This window comes from Leuresthes tenuis, unplaced genomic scaffold (assembly GCF_036924035.1).
Source record: "Leuresthes tenuis unplaced genomic scaffold, fLeuTen1.0.hap1 SCAF_10, whole genome shotgun sequence".
Lineage (NCBI taxonomy): Eukaryota > Metazoa > Chordata > Actinopteri > Atheriniformes > Atherinopsidae > Leuresthes > Leuresthes tenuis.
In genome coordinates, this window is record NW_027325364.1 from 4,890,011 (window position 1) to 4,914,836 (window position 24,826).

At 39.7% G+C, this 24,826-nt stretch overlaps 1 protein-coding gene across 1 annotated transcript in view; it reads right to left on the reverse strand.

The window, feature by feature from the left end:
- The window catches only part of thsd7ab (thrombospondin, type I, domain containing 7Ab), a 172,157-nt gene extending 148,881 nt beyond the window's left edge, over nt 1-23,276 (reverse strand). Inside the window, exon 1 of the mRNA XM_072393679.1 lies at nt 22,348-23,276. Within this exon, the coding sequence (XP_072249780.1) occupies nt 22,348-22,498 (151 nt within the window). The 5' untranslated portion in view covers nt 22,499-23,276. The remainder of the gene's footprint in view (nt 1-22,347) is intronic.
- Nucleotides 23,277-24,826: the final 1,550 nt, after the last annotated feature.

The window sequence follows — 24,826 nt, forward strand, 5'->3', positions numbered from 1 at the left end:
AAACCAAAATGAGTTGCAATCATCCTCCCATTTGTCGACAGGGTAATCCACCACTGCATTTAGCTGATGAGTTTCCAGAAGATCATTCCTCATGCATGAAAATAAAGCATTGTGCGAGGATGAAATGGTGATGGAATTATCAAAATGGTTGTTCCAGCCAGCTAATTTTGGTTTAATATCAGTCTGTCCGACTAAACAAACCTTTAAAATGATCCATGTAGAAATGATGGCTTTTGAAAAGCTGCAGGGTGCTCAGGGCGGTTGACCCACAGAGTCACAAAACCACAGATATTTGGAAATAAACCAAGCCAAAGCAAATTTTTACTTTTAAGGCTGACAATAACATGTCTCATGATTCATCTTTGTATATAATGAGTATTCCAATGGTTTCGTAACATCAAAATGAAGTGGTCTTATTTTAATTGCATGATGTTTTTTGGTACCGACAGCATTCTCTGTGTACTACTACTAAGTTCTTCCAGTGGTGGTGCAGCTGACAGGTCTCCTGTTTATTACACTCTTTAAGAAGCTCTAACATAAAAATATTTTATCATGAGAAGACACCAAATCCTCTCACAACCTTCACTGTCAATGCAACAACCCTTGAAGCATATCTATAGTACTGTGAAACATAAAAGAACCCAGGGGTAATTATGCAAATAGATTGTTTTTTTCCACCTTGTGTTCTGTCTCATACCAAAAGTTTTTCCGTGACTGCTTCTTTGAAAATGGATGCTACCACAGCAGCCCATGTGCTAATTTTAAAGGACTGGGACTGTAAATTAGATAGCTGAATTGGATGTTTTCCAAACAGCTAAAGCCTCGTAAAAGCTTTGGTTTTGAGCAAGCACAGAGGCTTTGGGGCTGCCTTCATGACATGGAACTGTGGACTGTCTGGGACCAACTCTTGTTGTATTTTGTAGGCTTCTTTGCCATGTTGCTCAACTGTTTTGCTGTTTCTTTATGACGATGGCATGCGTGCAGCCACAAATGCATATATATAGAATATCAAATAAAAAAGTACAAAAGTAAAAGTACATACTGGCTATCTATTTTTGAGAAAAATAATTCTAGAAAACACAATCGGCCTGATTTCTTACCCAGCAGTTAAACTCTGATTACAACACCCACACAAAAAAAAAAAACACTCTGGACTCTGTGGATACAACAAGATCATGTTGATGTGTCAGTAAAAAGCAAATGATGCTGGCTGTTTTATTAAAACCGCATCAAGACATGTTTACATGCATGTTGGATTTACAAGAGACAATAAATAAGAGATGAGGCACTACATGGTAGTTCAAAGATACTCTGTGCAAACATATTGAAGGAACATCTTTTTTGGGAGATAAATGTTTATTTTAGGTAGGTGGCATAGATTTTGCACCCCGTGGTTGCAGCATTTTAAAATGCTTTGCTTCAATAATCTCAGCTTTCCAAGGTGTGTGTGATGTACACTTACATGTATGCAGCACTCCTGTTTGAACTGACTTGTGCTCAAAACAGCTGATAACCTGGTCTTTTAAGGGGTTAAGATACAGAAATGTATGTTTTCTTTGAATTTCTATCTTACATTCTTCTGCACCGATGATAAAGCTGCCCTCACCAGCGGATCAGGAAAAGTGAAAATTATGGAGAATCTACTTTGGAGCCAAAGCACAGCGGCAATTTACAGAGCCTGGAATAGCAAAGAATGAACGCCTATACAGGTACGCACATATTCAATAAGTGACCAATCAGTGGAAAACTGAGGGGGAAAGTAATCTTCCTTCATTTTACTTTTCTCACTTTAACTCATCCATGAATCACACGAGCCTCTCTCTGCCTCACTGTCTCGTTCTGTTAATCCACTCCATAATTTCCTCCTATTCTGCAGTCTCCAACCACATAATCAGCAAAGAGCTGCAGGGTCTTCCGGCTACAGTTTTACTCACCAGAGACCAGACAGTCAATGAGAAAGGCCGTGAGCATGGACGGCCTGACTTTAATGATCATAGTCCTTTGTAAATTACCAGTGGACTAAGGCACTAAGGTTTTCATCAGATACAAGCCGCTCCTAAATAGTGTTCAGGAGGCATGGAAGGCTGACCCATTGCGCCATTCACACCTCTCCTATGCTGGCTCTTACTAGTCTCAATGACTAGTGTGAGTATTTCTTAGATGGTACGTATGATGAGACAAAAACAAGGAGACACGGAGGATCAATGGAAAAGTTGCTCGGCATAAAACCACGTGCCTAGATACAAGAGCACTCATGCCAGTTCATATCTTCCACAGACTGACTGTCGGGTTCATCAGCAGGCTACAACTGCACGACTGACCTACATTTCACTCACATATAGAGACAAGCTTGGAGGCGCAGAGGCAGACACACACGCATACACACACACTCGCACAGATACCAGTGCCTCTGCTGCAGTCTTGTACTGGTTGGGGCTGGAAAGCCTCTGGAAAGATAAATGGATCAACACGGGACACTGAAAATTGCCCAGTTAAAGCCAGACTAGTTTGGGGTATCAGCTCTTCCAGGCAGAGCAACCAACCTTGTCCTTTTAATGGAAAACCCACGTTCACAGAATAATGGTATAGCGAAGGCAGGCTCAAGCACACATTTCAGAGCTACCGTGGCACGATGCAGTCAACACTTATGTGATAGCTGAGGGTATTATCTACTTTGTGAATTCAATATGAGATAAACTCACTGTTGTTGGACTGAATATTCCTCGAATGTCAGCTTCTCTTGGAAGAATGCCTTAAACAAACAAATTTAAAATGGAGGGAAACAAGACATGCTTCCCCTGAAAATAAAACATTCAAATTCCATCATGAAGAACCATTCAGAACTATGATCAGAGTGATATGTTGGCATTAGCCTGATCTAACCTGGAGCACACTAGATCTCACACTACACTTTTGTCATGATATTTTGACATATCTTAAACCCACTCATAACCTGCTCTACAACCATCCCTCCTAACTTTGTACACAACACAGTCTCACTCCAAAACGAATTATAGCTACATCAGTGCGCATTAGAACCAAATGTAACATTTTACCAAAAAAATCCTCTCAAATCATGACACCTATCTGGTAATTAAAATCAGAACATCACGCATGGTCAAAAACACAATTGCAAGCTTCCAAACATATTACATGCCTTTATTTTACAAATTTGAACAATTCAGATGTTTTGCATGATGGGAAATTGTTACAAACCTATTGAATGTTCAAAAAAGTTTATAAAGAAAACTAGTTTTTAACTTTTCTACATCACTGTCAGTCATGGTTAGGGTTAGGAATAAAACACACATGATGAGGATAAGTTATTCATAAATGCATGGTTAGGCTTAAATATTAATAAATACACCCCTAAAGGCTGGATTCAAATCACTTGAATGCTGTCCAATTAAAGAAACAACAGGAAATCTCAAACATTACAGTTTTGGACATGTGTACAAACGTGCCTATGACACATTTCTATGTGAGAGTGGGCGGCTTTCTGTAAGCTTTGTTAGTCAGACCAAAGCAGCCTTTGCTCCCTGTGACAAATATTGCCACAGCTGGTTTCTAATGCCAACAAGACAAAGGAGGCCTTGTGTCTTTCTCTGAGATTTTACTGGCTTTGACAAAGCTGCTGTAAGCTATTTGATACCCTTGAAATTAGAAGTGAAAAGAACAACAATAGACCAGGAATAAGCTACATATATTACGCTACATACATTAAGGCCTGGCTGCAGAGAGATCAATTCAATAAAAATGAAGAATAAACACTTTTATTTGGTATTTACGTCATTTGTGTTGTGACACTACCACGTTCTGCTTTTACAGAACACAAATATTTCCTGCCATCACTGGCTTAAAGCAACATGTGCAGCAAAATGTCTCCTCAGAGAATCAAGAAATGATTAAATGATTTTACAGATAATCTGTTTTTTTCTCTCACAAACACACACACACACACACACACTTCCAGAAGTCCGTAAAAACAGGCTGCAAAACATCCACATAATTAACTGCACTGCAGTTTACCATATTTCCATTAAATAGATGTCAAGCGTGCGTGACAGGTACATCCACAGGTAGCATGGCAGAGGCTCTGACACATACAGTCGTCATATTATCTCTGTTGCTATGACAACGGCTGTCAGGAGCACACCGATGGGGCGAGGGAAGTAGGGGGTGGGCATATGAAGGTGGCGGGGGCAGCTCAGGCCTTGACTGGCAGCTGTGACAGCTATATAAACCCGTCCACCGTGCTCTAAGGTGTGCCCAGCTGAAGGCGGACTGGCATGGCCTGTTCGCTCACAGCCGCTGACAACTGACAAGAACTTCCAATTATTCACTGCAGTCCCAGGGACCTTGTTCAGAGGGATATGTGAATTCTTCATTCGTATTTTACTTGCTGCCGAAGAGCAAGGCGGAGGCTTGATAAATGCATGATGCACGGCCCAATAAATACTTGGGTAAACGCTAAATTCCAACTGGCTAAGAAACACAGAATACACAAATACATCAGGGAAATGAGATATAAGCTTTACCAGTCCCAGAGGAGATATTTGGCCTTATTGCTCCTTATTCCTCAATCACTACATGCCCCATATACCTGTTCTGCAGGTGAAGGAATAAAATCCATTCAATAAAGTAACACGGACGTGTTTGTCTTTAATAACAAACAATAAAGAAGAATTCCTTGGTGGCCCCAAATTATACAGATTCTGACAGGTTGGCTAATAAATCAGAAGTCACTGAAGTAAAAATTGGATTTGCAGCAGTGATACTGAAGAGGCAAATTAACAGCAGACAACATCCACATGAGTCAAAAAGTTAGAACAGAAAATACTCTTGTTCTCTTAATGAAAGCCAATCAGAGAAAATCAGACAAGCTGAAGAAAAACAGGCAACTCAGAAAAGTAAACTACAATGCTCAGTCACAAAAACTAGAGGAAATACACAGGCTGATGATTTACAACAGCTCGAGATCACCAAGGTTTGAGTTTTCATTTAAAAGAAAGGAAGTCTGGAACACACAGCAGCATGCCCTCCAAGAACCTCTGGCATTGCTGCATTTCCACAAAACTTCGTTCACATCCTGAGCGCAGGAGCCTGCCAGAAAGGGGTGAATGCTTGCAGCAAACTGGTAATTTTGCTCTGCTTCCAAGAGGAAGTGGCCCTATTCTTCCCCTTCCTTTGTGTGACCACTGGGTTCTCAACAAGGGACCTTACTGAAGAATGAGCTTGGAGAATGTAAACAGGAAGGTGATGGATGACATTTTCTGAATCTTTCTTTTGCAGTTAGTTGTGGTTCAAGAACTCCAAGGACCCATAAGACCTGTTTTTGTTTTTTTCTTTGGCAGATTTTCTTCTGTGGACTTCAATATAGTTTTTTTTCAGGCAACACAGGTAAGAAAAGAGTCTCCCCATATTATTTGTGGAGCTCACATTCATCATCTTGAGACAAAATAACCGAAATACATTGTTCATTAAAGCTGCAATTGAGAATAATTTCAGTTTTTAAATTAGTGAAATAAACTTTAGAAGCATAGGAAGTAAGTAGGAGGAATAAGAGTTAATTAAAAGTGATACTTCTACTGAGGAAATGTCTTCATGAAGACATAAGACTGTAGCTCATAAACACTGCAGGAGGCTTCTAAGAGATGTGTTCTATCTGTATGCCTGCAGTAACTCCAGCGGTTGACATGCAGTGGGTTCTTTAATGCAATGACCGATTTTGTTTCCATCTTTCAGGAATATGCAAAAGTAGTGGCACAAGGTATGTTTCATGTTATCTCTAGGATGGGATTTTCTTTAGTTTTGATTAATAGATCCAAGCTAAGTTGGCAGCAGGGAGACAAGAAGCTGACACCATGATGTAAAAAGGTGGGGAACGTATTGGTTATCGAGCCCACGTTGTGTGTCTGTGGTGGAGGAAGAAGGGCAAAGGGAGAACAGCCAGAGGCACAGAGGAGAGAGGTCACACGTGCCATGATGAATTACAGTAGCTGGGCTTGTCTCAACTGCTTGTTCATTAATGAGTCCTCTTCTTAGGGGAGTAGACTGTGACAACACAAAAGGGCACATCAACGCTACATCGATTCTCATCTACTTTGTACAGCACGTCTGTAGTGTGCTGCTTGTGTTTGGATGCAATTGTGCGCTCTCATAATTGAGTACAGCTCGCTTAATCTTCAAATGACAAAAGCTAATTTGCATAGTTTATGGTTGGACTCTAATTTGATCGAAGCACTTATGAGTGGGAAACTGCAGACACAGATTACAGGCATTATCAAAAACAGCTTTACTTTACAATGAAAATTAGACTCCATAAAATTCAAGTGCGCTACAAACAACATGTGAAGTACTGTTGATCACAGTGTCATCACTTAGATGACATGTTGATGGCTTGCAGTGACTCAAAACATCCAGTATGATTCCATACTGGACTGCACGTTTCCCTGAAGGTATTTCTTTGAATTAGCATGGGATAGCTGAACAGAGTTATGAAATATGGCTGTCAAAGTTGCATTCATTTTGATAAATATTTAATGCATTGATGTAAATCAATTCAGCACAGCAAACACATCACCACCCACAAACCTGATCATGATAAATACTGAGGACACTATAGGTTAACTCGACCTGCCTAACAGCACATTATGTTCTGAAATCACAAAGAAGAACAAAAAAAACAGCTTGTCTACTTTAAAAACATTTCTCTATATTCAGAGGATGTAAGGTACTCCTCATCTGACTCTGCTGCTGGGAAACTGTTAATATTTAGGCTTCATTTAATGGACTCCACTGCAAATAAGTAGAGTTTGATCTATGTGCCCTCTTGAATGTGGGCGTGCATTTTATTCAAACTACTTTCTAAATCATGTTCATCTTCAAGATGGATGTATCCAACTGGTGGGAGCTGCTTCCCTATGCACCAAAGCAAACAAACCCACCTTCTATCCCCTACCCTGCATAGATAAAAAAAAAGAAAAGAAAAAAGACGCAACTGGTCTCCAAAATAAATGACAAGTCACTTAATTCATGTAATGTTGTTTGATATAAGCATGAGAAATATGATTCGTTCAGAGTTTGAAATTACAGTACAGTGCAATAGTCCAGCATCCTTCCCTCATTTTTTATATTTTGCTTCTAAGCTGCCAGACATCTAATCTTCTAAAGTGGTTTTAAGCTATACTTCTCCAAGATTTCTTTGTACCTGATCATTTTCAGAGGAATATTTGCCTTCATAAGTCAGTAGCTTAACTCAATAGATGAACAAGTATTGTGTCTACACATGACAAACAACTTGGCAAAGAAACTATTTAAAATTGGATTGTACGCCACTTGGTTACTGGTGGCTTGTCACAAAGACACATAACTTGTTTCTATTCCTGTAGTTGTATCTGCATCTGCTGAAAACTATACAATATACTGCACACCATGGATATGTCAGCATGGTGTGCAGTGTGTCCTTAAAAGTTTGAGGGAACTGCAAAGTGGAGGACAGAAGTAAGGACAGGCCTAAAAAAACTATCTACAGCAGGTGAACAGGATCTGAAAGTGATGTCCTTAAGAAAGAAAATCCAGCAAAGACCTGACACAGGACCTGAGAGATGCATCTGGACCTTCAGCTGATCCATCTACTGTTGGCCCAAGCCTCATCAGAAATGGTCTCCATGGAAGGGTGGCTGTCAAGAAGCCGTTCTTAAGGAAGGGAAACAGGGAGAAAAGGCTGAGCTATGCCAAATGACACAAGAAGTGGACTGAAAATCAGTGGCAACAGGTCTTATGGAGGGATGAATCCTCCCCAGAGCCCGGACCTCAACATTATTCAAGCAGTGTGGGATCATCTGACAGAGAACGGAACAAAAGGCAGCCCACATCCAAAGAAGAGCTTTGGGATGTCCTTCAAGAAGTCTGGAGAACTATTCCTGAAGACTACTTAAAGAAATGACAGAAAGCTTGTCTGAGAGGGTTCAGGCTGTGTTGGAGGATAAAGGAGCTCAGACCAAATGACCAAACTGACACTGTTATAATGACCTAATAAAACGTTTCTTTATCCAGTAGAAACGCCAAGAATACCCAAATTAAATACAGAAATGTAACCAGTATCTAGGTTTTCATAGACTAAGGCAGCCTCTCACTGCTTGCACATGAGTGTCTTACATAAGGATATAACTCACATCAGATAGGGACAACGAGCTAATATTTACCTTTATTTGTCAATTTCTATACTAACCTGCTGCAAATACCAACTGTAGATATCTAAAGAGAGACCATGAGCTGAATGAGCAGGGTTAATAAGAAGAGGTGCTTCAGAGTTAGCCATGGGCAACTGAGCATATTCCTCATTGAAGACTTTTGTGTAGATGTGAGTCTCAAGTCCTCTGAGGCTTAGTTGTGAGCCATAACAGCAAAATGTGCCCGTCAGACTCATGATGACTTCAGAGACCAGGGACGGTCATACAGTGAGAGATAAACTAGGAATTATTTCCATCCTAAACCTCAGAGAGATTTAGAGACAAGTAGCAATCGACTATTTTGAACTCTATTCTGTAATACAAATGGAGAGAGGTGCAGAGACAAGAAATGTTCCAGTGGCCAAGTTTCTCATTTTCTTCCAACCTTTAAAGGTACATTTTTTTTTTTAAATGTTCTTATCTGATATATAGTCACTAGGTTTGACTATAACTATCCAAAGATTACATTTTGAAGCTTAGCCAAATTGGTCTACACCAATTCCTAAGTCTGGTTAGTTGTATTCGAGTGAAAAAAGGTTTCGGGAAGTACGAACCGATCTAAAAGAACTATCCATTAATTACAAAGATCATCTTAAATATAAGCTTTACATCATATATTTTTCAATAATTTTGGTTTGATTACAGCTGGTCATAGCATAGATATTTAATGTAGTATTAAGCTCTCGAATCTTTAAACAGCTTACCAGTGTTGCTTTGGCCAATGCTTCAAATCTTGCACTCAGGAATTATTAATAACTACTGTGTGCTTCATCAGAAATCATGTAACAAACTTAAACACAAAGATGACATGAGGTAGTAATGGATGAAACACAACCTCTCATACAATCTGTATCATGGCTGCAATGAGGCACATATAACTGGAAGTGTGACCACTTTTGTCTGACTGTAACTGCTAAAACATGTAAAGAGCTGCCTGGTTGCACACTGTGTTAACTAAAAATGCCAGCATTGTCTCCATGGATTACAAGTGTGGCGTTACTGGGATGCACTGTGTGTGTGTGTGTGTGTGTGTATTATGGTAAGTGTTTGCCAGAGACCCAGTGTGTAAAGTGACACCCACGCTATACGCCCACTCCACAATGGGTAGTGAGAGAAAAAAAGCTAATGGAACAGATGAATAGACATTTGAATTAATGCATGAAAAAAGAGCTGGATGGAGTTTGAGTGGCTACGCAGCCATTTAAACCAGAAAAATCTTATAACTTATAATAACTTTAACATATAATGTATTTGAAAAAATGCAGTTTTTGAACAGAAGATGTTTAACGAGGAAATTTCCTGGATGAAAGTAAAAGAAATACTGTAATCATATTTGTTCAATTCTCTTTAAACATATAATTGATAAAATAATGGATCATTATAAATAAGTTCATAATTCAAATGTTCTGCACAGCACAGTCCCCTCCAAGTCAGAAAACCGATATGCCAGTTACTGCTCGTCTGGTGCATTTCTGACAAAATAGCAGCTTGAAGTGTTTTTGCTGCAGTCTGCAGTCATTAAATGAGTGATTTCATTACCCACAATGCACCCTGGGTTGGGTTGTTGATTTGGGAATTGTTTGCCAGTACTGTAGCAGCTGGAGGCCTCAAACAGAAATGAGAGCTGGCAAACAAAAGTCTGATAAACTTTTGTTTTCTTCTTCAAATTTTCAGACTGTGAAATGTTGACAACGCAAGTGACATCACTTGAGGCAGTGCTTGTGCAGTAATGCTGCAAAAAAGCTGTAAGCAAACTATGAAAGGGTCATATCATTTTCCTTGACAATCAGCGTCTAGTTTTTTGTGCATTTATCGAAGATATTCTTTCAACAATAGAAACTGCTCTTAAATTGCCAGAAACACACATTTATAGTCCAGATTTTTCATCAGCATGAAGCGCATTTGCATAATGTCTGTCTAGTGGTTTGTTTGGCATGCCTCATACAAAAAAATTAAGCTCACATGCATGATGCAAATTGTAACCGATCAGAGAAAGACTGGGTCTTTGAGGAAGAGGGCTTGAAAGAGATAGGGCCTAAAATGGAGCGTTTTTCCCCAAAGTGTGACATGAAGTATTGCAGCAATGTGTTGTCAGAGAAGAATAATGAGTTTTATGGGCATTAAAGCATTCAAACCACTACCTACAGAGGTTTGTAACGTGTTCTGGTGAAATTATTAACTTGTAAATGAGCATAACATGGACTCTCTAATATATTAAGTTTGAGGTTTTTATATTCATGTGTGAGTCGGGCTTTGAGACTTAAAGAAAAAAGAATAATCTCACCAAAAATCCCCTCGACACCATGTAAAAAATTAGTGCCCTTATCATCAGTGATTGCAGAAATATATTCTGATCCTGATTCAACTGAGGATGGTAATTGGAAGATGGTTATTTTTACAACAGCCACGTAAACCAGAAAGAGGAAATCTTTGTTTTCTGTGAAAGTGTGTAGCTCAGCCAGCTTACAACATCACATACAAGCTAAGAGCAAAAGTAACATCAACAGTGTTAGTCCTGATCATATGTGACTGGTAATGCTTGATACTGCTCAGTGGAAAATAACAACACATCGAACACATTGTTCCAGTTATCTGATAGTTTTAAGTCCTGAAATCTTTCCACATAAGAAGCTCCTGACTGTAGTAAAGTGTCTTTACTGTAGCTTGGCTTCCAACTGATAAAATAATACTACTCTGAATGATGTGGAGGGACAGAGAGATAACACTGTAGTTTTTCACCAGCTGGGACTTTATTTCCCCGTCCGAGACCATGAACATAGGGAATACCATTTAAATGATACTATTATCTGGAACTGGGTCTATGTAGACACTTAATGACTGATCGTGAGTAATCTGATCACCTCTGTCAGCGTGCATTTTTCAACCGCAGCCTGGCTCCGCTTTGCTGCTTCACACGTCCACGACAACAATGTCACAACCAAGTTACCCAAAATGAAACCTTCTGAAAGGGAAAGGTTCTGCCAACAATAACACATCGGCATGAGGAATATTTTTATCAAAAAAATCTTCAAATTGGGTGAAATTTCAAGACACAAATGTACAATTATTTGTGCTTAACTAATTAGTTAATTGACTAACTAACTGACATTTTTTGTCACATTATTGACCAGGTTCAGTGCTGAAATCCTTTTAACAATTAACTGTAAATAATCGATTGCCAAAGAAACATGTCAAATGTTGTAAAGCTGCAATAAAATGTTTTTTTATGAGGGGATGACTGCTTTGTTACACGTTTATTTCTGTTTGACAGAACAAAGAATATCAACTCTATGGTCTCAAGAGAAAAAAACTGTTAGCTGCACCCCTAAATGTCAGAAAACCTTACACATTTAAGCTATGGCTAACAGATGTAGCCACAGTCCTCTCCTTGGCTACATTACATGTCTTCATTGGCTAAATATATGCGGGTGGGGGGTCTTTCTTGAGGGTAAATTTATATGCGAGTGGGGGGTTACCACCAAAACACGGACAAATATTCTTTGTTTGTCAGCTGTAGGCATGAGGAGGTTGTGAGCCTGATCAGCCTGCTGGGATTCATATCTCGGTCCTGCCCTGCCCGGGGCCATCTGCTGCCCTCCCTCTAATCCAGGGGCTTGTCACTGGTCATTAGCCGGCCACTCTTTCTTTCTCTCCTCCCCTTTGCCATTATATATTTCTAGCTTATTATGTTGATACTGCTATTAAAGCATGGCGTGGCGTGCTCTCTTAAACTGAACTCCTCTGAATGGATATTTGATGCTCTCAAATCCTCAACTGTGCCTGTCTCAGCACCCCCCCCCCCCCCCTTCTCTCTCTCCTTCATTTTGAATTCCAGGTCTATAATGCTGATGTTAGAGGCTTAAATGTGCTTAAGTGTGCTCTCTCACACACAGTTCCTCTCTGTGCATTCTAACCAGTTTTTCTATTTTCTCTTGGCATGTGCACTTTTATTAGTCTTCCCTGGGCATAAGGCTTGAAAGGCAGATCAATTTAAGCTGCAGTTTCAAGACAAAAAAAGAAAGGAGACATACCGTCTATTTAAATCTTTATCTTTCTTGAACTATTCTTGAGGGGGTTAATAGTTCTGACGGTTGTAGACTAGCTCTTAGAAGAAGAGTAAGCAACTAGTATGGTATTATATTGGTATACAGAGTGAAAACTGCAGCTGTATTAAACACTATGTAGGAATAATCCTCACACTGTCACTGTTCTCTTGTGTTTGCATGGCCAAATTTGTATTTTAGTTGTGTTTGTGCCTTTAAGCCTAAGGCAACGTAGCTCTATGGGTGGTAATGTCCATCTGTTGGACAGACTGGTCAACAACATTGATACACACTGAAATATCTCAGCAGCTATTGAATTTTGGCACAGATACTCAAGTTTCTCTCAGGAAGATAAACATGTTAAACGTTTTAAATGAGAATTAGCCATGCTGCATTGTGTTGTCAGAAGGCGGCTGTCATGGTTACCACAAAACCAGAAACAAAACCTTGAAGAAAAAGACAAATACCTACTTTAGTTGTCGTGAAACTCATACTTAAGGCTTGGCTATTAAGAGGCAATTACATGGAGAGCAATGAAATTATTCTCTTTCACGCATCTGATGTTGTATTTTCTAAGCTTTAATAAGTGTTAATGAAGAACAGCCTTGTTGTCAACTTCTTCTTAAATTTATGTCCAAATACCAGAGGACATTTAACTTCCCTTTAGCAGTAGTTACTACACTCATGCTCTCATGCTAATCATGGTTAAAACGGTTCACATTTTACCATCATCAGCATAAAAAAAACATTGGGAGCATAACTTTTGGATTCACCAACTGTCTTTTATTATATCCTCAGCGATGTGTTGAATAGACTCATTCTTAATCTTTTTTCACTGCCTTTTAATCGGTTAATCTCTGAATTTGATCATTACATACAAATAATGACAAATGAAAATGACATTTTTAGCTTTTCTGTTAATCTTTTGAGACTTGAATGGTGACATTAGAGCCTTTGATTGCCACCTTTTTGCTTTATATGTAACAAGAAGTACCTACTGTGATGTGGTGTTGGATGCTCAGTGGTATTCAGTCTCTCAAATAATTTGGGTAAGTCTCACCAGAAAACACAATAGGTAGGTTAGTCCAACATGTAGTAGAGTCACAATTTATATCTGGAGCCTGTGAGAAAACAATACGTCACTCAGCTGTTGTTTTCTCTAACTTTGCTCGTCTGGGCAGAGTTCATGTGACATGAAGTAGTTATAACCCTCGTTCTAAGCCTGACTTTTAACACCTGAGCTTAACCATTCATGGGTAAGAGAGCAGTAGAAAATAAGTAGAAAACATTGTGCAGGACAACTCTCAAACTGGTGATCTCTTACAGTGAGGTCCGTGTACCTTCCATCCTCCGATCCTTCCTCCTTAAAAGTGTTTAAGGAGATGAAAACTGACCACAAATATTGAGCACTGACTGTGAATGCTGGACTAATGTAGCTCTTTCACGTTCTGTAATGAGATCAGGTTGAATACTGAAGAAACAATTGGTGCCATTAAACCACAGCTGAAGAAGGAGATGAAGAAACTGAGATGACAGAAATCTCACATTTATGTCAGTTTCTTGAGCTGCTTTACGACAAGAGACTGATTCTAAGAAATATTCTCAAATAATTTCTAAGTGGGTACTATCTAATAATTGTGACGGACTTTCGTGTAGTTACATAAATTAAACAAAAAATGAAAGCCAAAGGCAAGCGCCATCAAATTAGGGATTGGCTATAATTGCTAAAGGCTACTTTTCTGTCACTGTTGCTTTGTTACTTTGCTCTACAAACCAAGACTTGTGGCCCAAAAACACAATATTATTCAGAAATTGCATGTTACAGTCTGATTATCATCTTAAAAAATCCCTGTAGTAAAAGACAGTATAACTAACACAGCTCAATGCGCTAATGCTGTGTTCTCAGTATATTCAGATTCAGATTTAAGTCTTTAACCATACTGCAGATTACAACTGTCTGCGAGTTTAGTCACATGATCTAATAATGAATTAATCTTCTTGCAGCACAGTAAAGAGTGCTTTCCAGATCATCTAGTCTTCCTGAGACAGAAAAACACAGCATTCAAAAAACCATGAAGAAAGGGTTTTCATGGTATAAAAAATAAATAAAATCAAAGATAATATAAAATATAGGGCGATGAGTACCCCACTAAAGAGCAAACACCAATGTCCAATAGTAGAGATGATGGATTAACAAAAGGCAGCTGCATGGAAAGGAGGATATTTACTTCAAGCCTCCTCCATCTCTTCAGCTTTATTAGAATAGCATCAGCGGAGGCAGCAGGGGCTCTTTTCAGCTAAATGTCACTGCTTTATTCGATGATACTGCTATTTCTCCCAGCCCACTGAAGCTTCCTATTTGCCTCTTGGGGAGTCGAAGGCCTGTTTTGAATGCCACTCCCTGACCACGATTGTGCTTGGTTTCCTCAGTATGAGCACAGGATTTATTGTTTTTCAACTTGTGGCCAAGTGCAGATTTCAGTCCCTGTTTGTGATGTAAAAAACGAAAGTTTCATTTCAGAAAAGTAAAACAAAACCACTCCAGACACAAATATGGGATCACAGCTCATGAAGGATTCTCAATGAGCTAAACGAAAAAATGATTCTCTACATTACTATTTTCAGTTAACATCTGGACATTTTGACTTTGTTGTCATAAAACAGAATGAACTAAATAGTTAATGGCCTTTCATATAAAGAGTAAAAATGATGGAATCACTAAATCATAAAGAAAAATATCTTGAATCTTCTGAATAGCTTGAAAATCGCAATTTTAATTAGACGTATGGACTTCACTGATGAAAAACAATAGTCTTTATTAATTTGGTTCCAACTTTCTGGTATAAGAGTCGACATATCAGATTTGCTGGAAGGATCATGTTATAGAGCATTTTTTTCTTTATTTCTATTAAATTTACAGTCTGATTAAGATCCGAACTGCTTTTTGGCCATGTTGATGTGTGTTTCCTTGAAGAAAAGTCTGGAAGCTCTTTGCTCTGTGGCAAGATGCATTTATAAGCCTGAAAAATGACCTCAGCATCACCGAACCTTCTTTTGATTGATAGAAAGAGAAAGGTGTCCACCTGTGCATTTACTGTAGAGGTAATGGCTGCCATCGCCTCTGGTCTTTTACCTCACATCAACACCATATCATTAATGACTGTAGAAATGTGCTTGTCTTCCTCACTCAGACATCTTTCTATGTTTCATTGGACATGCACCAAACTAAAGTCCCAGCATCATGTCCATGTCCAACGCAGATTGATGATTCCTGCCTGAATATAATTTTTTTCCAACCATCCACAGTCCAGGACTGCTTCTCTTCAGCTCACTGTAACCTTGTTTTCTTCTGTTTTGATGTTAGTGATAGTTTATGTTAGGCTTTTCTGGATGTAAATCCAATTTCCTCCAGTTTACACTTCAGTTTCAGAATATTCCTCCAAACTTTTGTTGTGCATTTTATATTTTCAGACATAATGCTTCTGTCTTGGTTCTTCTGACCTTTATGTTTCCTTTTTTCCCCTTTTTTTTATCTTTCCATTTTGTTTGTACTTGCTCCAACACAGCAGACTGAGAACAGCCAACATCTTTTGCCACACTCTGAGTTGAATCACCTTGAAGGAGTTTAATAATCTTTCCCATTGTTTCCACTGACAGCTCTCATGTTGGAGTCGTGTTTCTTGTCAATCAGCCAGTTGCAACAGCTCGTTCAGGTCTGCGAGCACTCTCTTTGAACTGTTGACTTATGTGGATATTCAGACCTGCACTGCAGGTATTTGTTTTAGAAATGCAAATTACAAGTAGATTCCATAATTTTTCATCCACTTGATCAGAAAAAAACTATGAATTAGAGCGATTAAATTAAATTTTTATGGTTATGTTTTACAAATCCAGTTGTTAAGATGTTAATCAAAATAGTTTTGGGTGATATTTGGCATTTTTCTGATAAATTAACTGCTGAATTAACTGAATTAAAATCCTCCAAAAGTAGTGATTCCATATTTTCCATAATTTTCTAATAGATTAGTAAACAAAGCAGGGTTCATAGTGTGTAGGTTTAGGCATGCTTGAATACAGGAATTAAGCTTTCTTAGGAAAACCTACTGGAAACACCTTCTTCAATACTAATCCTTTAACAGCAACATGTATGACAATTCAAGGCTGATAATCAGAAAGGAAACATCTTGGCAAAACAAATCTTCTACTGATCTCCTTGTTCATGCTAAGACCATGTGCAAATAAATAAATACACTACAGTGAATGACAACACTCATCAAAAAATTTGGTATGAGCCATTTGAATATAGTAAAATATGTCAGAGAAATCCTCTTATGTCACTCTAAATAAACTTTTTTGGATGAAGAGTAATCTCTAATCCTGCCATCCCTACTATATCACTAATAGCCAGGTCTTATCATGAGCTCTGCCATTTAGATTTAACCAACTCTAGCATCTATTTGGCATATTTCTCCTTTGGATGTAAAGGCAGCGGTCTACTGCTGGTAGAGCAAAATCTCCAAAACCAAACTTTTTTTTTTTGCTGTAGATGCTTTTAAAACCAAGAACAACTTCATGCTGTTGGTAAGCTTTGTCATTCTTGCTGCAGTGACACCACAGTGCAGAAGACGGGACCTTGAACCGCGCTCATTACCTCTCAAATGAGACTCTAGTAACATCTGAAGAATGGCATTTTTACTCTGAGTTGTAGGGCCAGACACACAACTGACACAATTAGCCTCAATTTCCACTCCAATCAAACTAAGAAGAAAAACTAAAAACAAAGCAGGCATGCTGAATTAGAATAAACCCAATGGCTTATATTGAAATGAAAAATTAAATTCCCAAGGAAATTATCTTAATTCATATGCATGGCCTAAATTTGGCGCCTGTTGCTAAGGACTTTTAGCAGCGACTGGCCAATTACAAGCCAGACTCCTCTTACCCTAAGGTAGAATGTTAATTAGGGTCACAGAGGGTCATGTTGTTAAGCACTCACTAAAATAAGGCAGGAATCTCCAAGGGAAATTCTCATTTGAGAAGATGCCACTCACATTCCTACTGCTGTAAAAGCTACAACTGCGCAGTCAGATTTGTGTTTTCTGGCTCAGAGGAGAGACAACAGTCTGGTTTAACGTAAGTAAGTAGGTATTAGCACACAGCTATTTAAGGGAAAGGATTTTAAAGGCGTAAAGAAATACAGTGTCCTAATTTACACATACTGCTGCTCGAGTCAGTAGAGGACGTAAATCAAAAGTCTACAACAGAATGAGAAAGTGTAAAAGGAACGAGTCGTTTCACGTAATTACTGTTAAGGCAAAACTAACTGCTCTTTCTGTGAAGGCAGAAAATAAGGCTGAAGAAAGAATTTTTTCCTTAATTAGTCTGAAGCACCTGCCAAAGATCAATACTCTGCTCTAGTTTCTATTCATCTCAGGACTTTGCTTTGTAGCTCAGGTTCTCTCTGGTGTTTGTTTACCAGAACAAGTTTGGCTGAGGCACTTTGCCACATAACGACCTTGCAATGCCGTATTGAACTTGTGAACCCGTCACACCCGCTCTCCTTCAATTTCCCGGATGGCCTCTTCAGTGGGTCTGCCATAATAGCAGGTGATTGTGAGAGAGCAACTATCAACCCTCCACGCGGGTGACATCCTTCACTGCTAGTGCCTCTGTAAAGAGAAGAATGTATTTCACTAACGATGGCCTGTCAACTCTGCTCAGCCTGTTTCTCTGCTTCGAAAGGTGACAAAAGCCGGCAGTGCAGAAAGCTACAGTGGTCCTCACTGTAGGACTAAACCTCTACTATATCTGGAGGGATGTAAGGCTGTTATCACACAAATACTCTCATACACACAAACATATTGCACACTCTCTGGATTCACAACAGGGCAATCTTTAAAGAATGTTTTCTCATTGCCTCCTCTTTCAAGTGTTCAAAACATAAAAACGAAACCACAAACACAACCATATGTGAATATTTTACCCCCATTTCACCCTGGTCAGGGTGGCAGGGGGGTTAAGCTTGTTTCAGCTCTCACAGTGTGAGGCTACTCCATCACTGGGCTAATACAAAGAGACAGAAAACCCTGAGCCCTCGCACTAAAACGTAGTCAATCTAAGAATCAGTTAATCTAACGTCCATGCTTCTGGACTGTGTAAGGAAAAGGCAATTACAGGCTAAATGTGAAAACTCTACACAGAAATGCCCAAGATGAGGTTTGAACCAGGGACCACTTTGATGTGAGGCAATGGCGTTAACCATCATACTGCCAAATCAACCTGAAAACACAAGACAAAAGAATAAAAACATAAAAATAACTGAAGCTATCCTTAGAAAAGGAACCAAAAAGGAAATGTGACTAATCCATCCATTTTCTGTACCCGCTTAATCCACTTCAGGGTTGCAAGGAGGGGCTGGAGCCTATCCCAGCTGCCACTGGGCGAGAGGCGGGTTAAACCCTGGAAGGGTCAACAGTGAAATGGGAATCAGACATACTTCTTTAACTGGTCTGAAGTGAATGAACTAAACTAAGTAGTTTTACCAGAAGGTGGCGACATAAGCAATATTGTTAGTTGTTGTAGTTCAATAGAAGAAGCAGTTGATCTACCCTGAAACGAATCTGGAGGAGCAAAATAGATAGCTTTTCCTTAGGAATTACTTTAATATCTGGGAAATTCAAAATTTTATTCCATTCTAAAAAGGCAATAAAAACCTGGCTCGTGACAGTCAGGAGAAGCAATAAGTTCTTAGAGTACACAGCAAGACAGAAAAAGCCCACAATTCAGAAAACACAACAATGAGACAGAAAATAATATTTCAGAAAACATCTAAAACTCCCCCAAACACTTCTCCTTTATTGTTGTGTTCTGTGGATTGCTTTGTTGCTTTTCTTTTTTCTCCTTTGCTCACCACCACAGATTTATGATTTGGTTAATAAAACCATCCAGGAAGCAAAAATTAAATACACTGATGCTCTTTGCAGACAGTGCACACTAACAAGCAGCCAACCATGAGCTGATATTGAGCTATTGGGCTGACTTCATCTGTCGACACTTTGTGATCAAAAGGTCATTATTCTTTGTGACGGGAGTTTGTTTTCTAGGTGATCATTTCAGACCATCTGTACACAAAGAAATCAATCCTTTGTAATAAGTTGAAACAATTAGCGAGTCCGTGCTTGACTCAGGTGACTTAACAGGCTTATGACAAAAAACGCACGTGCTGAGAAGTGATCTAATGGAGTGAGACGGTATGTCACCGGAAGTGACTTGTGCATAATCTGAAAAGAGAGATAATCCAAATCCCTGGAAAGATTATGAGCGTTGATAAAAAGTGATCAGATCAGGGAGTCAAATCAGACTGATAAATTAATCTGTGCCTGCTGATGCACTTGTCAACAGTTTAAAAAGGTAAAGCCACCTACACTCTCTGTCATAAATATTCAATAAGGAGCTGAAGGAGCAGTCATAGTCATGATGCCAAGATATTACAGTATGTGTCTGCTTAAGACACCATCACCTGCTCCAACACCTGTAATTGCTTTGTCCTCAGGCAGACTTGAGGTCTTGACAGCTCAAACCCAGCAACCACACTGCTCCAACAACCAGGTCTAATGAAGCATCCACATTATACCAGAGAAAGAGCGAAGCACCCGCCGTGTGTGTGCACAAGAATGTATGTGTGGCACTTAGCAGTTCTCTACAACACAGCATACGGTGGCATTTTCTTTTTCTAGATCCACTGACATTCCTGTCTCGCATTGTAGCTATCAGCAACAGCGAAGGTTTCTCAGGCATTTCATCATATTTTACAGTTTCATTAACTGGAAATGTAGAAGGAGGGAAACAACATGCAATAAGATGCAGAGGAAGAAGAGCAGAAAAAGCGATTAACTGTGAAAAGAGGAAGATTGATGTAAGAAAATCTGACAGAACGACAAACTCCCAGCTATCTCCTAAAGGAACCTGAAGAGCTGAGGCATGCTGTTATCACATCATCATCACCGCTATCGTCCTCACGATGCCTGTAATCACTCTCGTTTGTTCTTCTGCTACCCAACTACAACCTTCAGAGATATCACTCGCAGCTTCTGCCAAAGCCTGTTGTCTCTATTTGACTCATTTGAATAGTGTTCTCATAACAAAAAGATAGAACTGACCCATCTTACCTTCCAAAACAGATACATCATACTTTCACAGAAGGCAGTAAAAGCAATGCAGGCCCAATTCCCCAGAGTTTAGAAAACAGGGGCTGCATTTCAGCTAGACTCATCAATATGCAAAACATCAGAGTGCCGCTTGCCATAAGAATATTCCCTCCACTGCAGAGTCTGCAAATGTGCATAAACATCATCACATTTTGTCTTTTTTTTGTTGTTTTTCTTTAAGCAAGCTTCCATTGGCAAAAAGACGTATGCAAATCTCGCACAAACATAATCGCATTTTTGATGAAAAGTATTCAAAGCTGCAAATTGCCCTATGTGATCTTAATACTCTGCAGGCAATTGTCAAACCAAAGAGGTGCAAAAAGAAAGACTCCAGGGCTGAAATCAATGTACTACCTTTTATTTGGGAAGAAGTGAACAAACTCTCAACACTGGATTACATTTCAAAGCACAGAGCCTAGAGCTTTTCAGTTGGGGAGCATGTGTAGTGTGGGAGAAAGGTGGTGTAGCGTGGGATAGAGGCATAATCATTATGACCTACAGTAGGGCGGATGTAGGTTAAGGTAGCCCTTCTCACTCTGCCTTCAGTGCTCACTCTGCCTTTCTCTTTCTCAAGTCTGTACCCTGGGCTGTCATTCCTGGGTTGTTAAATCCCTGCTCCTTTAATCTCCTTACTCAGCTACATCCTCTTTAAAGATGCAGAACCACAGGAGAGACGTGGGATACGTCAACCGGGGACTTGTGCTGAGCAAGGCAGGGCGGGACATGTGGTGTGGGGGTGTTTGAATTAGGGTTAAAGAACCAAGAACTTGTGTTGGCACTGTGAGAATACAGCTTTCTGTAAAATGTTACTTGAAAGGTCCTGGGTTCTTCTCTCTATTCAAAGTGTGAAGAAGAATAGTTGTTTAATTTTTGCCTTGAAAAAAATCCTAAATCTTGTTGAGAAAAAGACGACAGAAGTTCATTTTCAGCGTCTGATAGCTGTGGTGATAAATATGGCTCAATGCTAGGTTTGCACTCCTGACCCTAAAAGTAGTGCCCGTCATCCAAGATTGGTTGTGTGCATCTTTGCGTGGAAAACCTAATGATAAAATTCACTGTGACAACAAATTCACTCTATTTGATTCTTTCTCTGATAACACAGCTACTTCAGTGCGGAAAACAAGCATGTGCAAAGATAAGAAATGCAGTAACCGCCCATCAATCTGCACATCTCTTTCATGTATGAATTCCAAATGAACACACAACCCCCCTCACACTCAGAGCCGATTTCGTATCAATACCATCAAATTACTCCAATTCTCCCCCACAAAGCACTATTGTGAGGCAGCACGAATCAATCATTTGCACGCTGTAACACACAGCAGCAACATTTCAATAATGGTGCATCACCTGAGTCTCAGAAATGAGAGTAATCCATTCAGAAATGGATCACAGCTGCCCTGCGCGCCACATGCTACTCAATATGAGGAGACGGCTTTACTGTAGATTTCTGGGTCATCTTTTAAGTGTGTGTATCTTTGAAGTTCAGCAGCATGGAGTCCTATAACTCAAATAACAAATTTATGAGACAACCAAAGTGTGTCATCTGACAGCATTGTTGATCTGTGCACGCCAATTAAGCAGGATGAATGTTCCAGACTAAATACAATAAGCTTTTACTACCACTGCATTGACCTGAAACATTCTTTAAAATTGTATAAACATCATTTATGTCACATTTTATACACTTAATGAACTGAAAATAAAAATGATTGGATTTGACTGATTGTTGCTTCAGACCATGGGAGGTCTCATACGATATCTGCACCACCAGCACACACCAATTAATTTTCAGTGCACATAAACACTCCATATGTAAACCAAGGATTCAAATTTAACCTGTAATTAGTGGGTTAGCAGTACCTGTTTCCCAGAAGTAGACAGACTTCCCATCATCTGTTTGTGTGTTAGCCTTCCAGAAACCACACAACAGCAGCAATGTCATGAAAAGGTACCAGCTCTCCTCTGTCCTTTTTCGGAGGGTCCCTCCCGCACCCCTCCAACCCAGCCCCATGGTCCGTCACAGGATAAAAGTAAATCCACTCAGCACAGAAGGTCGGCAAAGGCTGCGATGACAAAAAACAACCAGAATATGCAAGTCCAAAAGGCAGTGTGAAGTGCAGTGCGCTTCACTTTGAAAGAGGGTGTGATGAAGAGTGTGGGAGTGAAAGAGAGGGAAAAATAATTCTGAGGTGTGTGAATGATGGTCCTGCAGGAGTTGAGGTCCAGAACTTGTGTTCTTGTGAAGGACAGAGAGAGTAAATGCCTCCTTTTGTTAGTGTTGCTCCCAGCTTGGCAGGATGGTCCCAGAGGGAGACGGTCAGTGATGGGGGCTGAGCTGCAGATGGATGGTACAGCCGTCCTCCTCCATCGTATCCGCTCCCACTCTTGCCGTTGCTGCCTCTGTCCTCTGGCTGCGGAGCAGTGACAGTGGGCGAGTGTCTGCAGTGTTGTTCTCCTCCCTCCCTCACACACTTTCTCTTCCTCTCCTATTCTCTCCCTCTCATTCGCTGTTCTTCTCCCTGTGCTTTTCTACTCCTGCGTATCTGCTCTCATCTTCTGTTCTCACCTCCTCCTATTTCCCCTTTGTGTTTTCACTCTGCATCTCCAACGTGCTCTCTTCTTACTTTCTCTGCCTCCCTTTCTTTGCCTTTTTCCTCTCTCCCGCATAGGACATGGATACTCCCCCTTCTCCTCGTCTTCCACTCGTCTTCCACGTGCTGTATTGTGAGGGCGACTGGAGACCAGCAGGGCTCACATTGGTTTGAGGAACTCCCACAAGCACTGCTCCCAGGATCAGAGAGACAGAAAGACAAGCAGGGCTTAATGCAGTGCTAGAGAAAGTGGAGGGGGGTTGATGGGGGAAACGAGGAGGAGCAAAACACTAAAGCAGCGAGGGAGAGCGCGTGAGCACGATGGAGTGGGGGTTATTGTGCTTGTGAGAAGGGAGTGTGAAAGAGAAATGATGGAACAAAGAAGGTGATAATGAGGACTTAAAGTAGCAATTTTATTACCTATCCCAGTACCAAAGTTACGAGTCAGCATCAAAATAAATTAGTTTCCATAATGCAAATAACACAATGCTATCTAATAATCTATTTGATTATAGAAATAAGCAGAGGAAGAGGAGCTAATATGCCCCTGAGATAAGCAAATTATTGGAGGTTCAAGCAGTTAATTCAGATTCTTCTTGTCTTCCCATGCTTGTGCATAAAAAACACAAAGAAGCCTGAAACATCATGTTGTAGTCCCCTATCCCCCTCACTACTCGAATCCCTACACTACACGAGGTTCTGCTCCCATTGGTCCTGCTGTAATAATCAACTTGACGTTTTTACAGTTATCGTTACAGCTCGGCACAGAAGCTAAATTCTCTTACATCTTTATCTTTGAATGCATCTGCTTTGACACATTGATCTCCTGTCTTAGAAATGCCAACATTTTTACTTTTACTCATTTTTTTCATATAGATTAATGTCTCATCTGCTAACATAAATCTGTCTTATCTGCAGACTTCACTGAGTTTTTTGGGGGTATTTCCATTTTGATCCATTTTATGAGTCAATCAATTTCTGTAAAAAATACCTTTTACAAGTTAGGATGATATGATTAGACATCAGAGTGCAATTTAAGATGCTTTTGGAAATCTTCACTGAGCCTTCGTTGGAGTGAAACTACAGGAAGCACCACAAATGCTTAAATGTCTATATTTTGAATTTAGCTGTATGGATTTGTATGAAATAAAATCATGTGATCTCGGGTCATTGAGACTCAGTCAATCCATAAAATCTGCTAATGATTGACCGCTATAGACACTGCACAAAACAACAAATATAGATTTCAAGACATTTTCCCTTTAAAAAAAAAAACAGTAATTTGTAAATCTAAACCTCAACTATGCTGCATATCATGTTTCAAATCATGTTCAGGCACTGAAAAAAAAGGCTAAACTTAAATTTATTGCTTCAACCGACAGCAAACAAATAAATTAAGTTGATTTCAAAGGACAAAGTGTGACTTTATATGAAGTACTTCATATCCACCATAGCTCAAAGCTTTTAACAGTGATTGTTAGGTGATCAACCCACAGACTGTGTAGAATAAATGAACAAAGTCGACATGATGTCATCCATTGGTGACCGTTACAAGCAACTGCCAGACTTCAGTTGGGTAGCAGCTTGTGAGTAACAACATACCACCTCCACAATCAATACCCTGTTTTAAATTGCAGTTTACTATTAATGGAACGATAATTGAAAAATGTACATGCATCCATCCATTTGTGCTCTTTTTATACACGTCCTCCTCTATTCAGTTTTGTAGGAGGACTGGAGATTTTCCC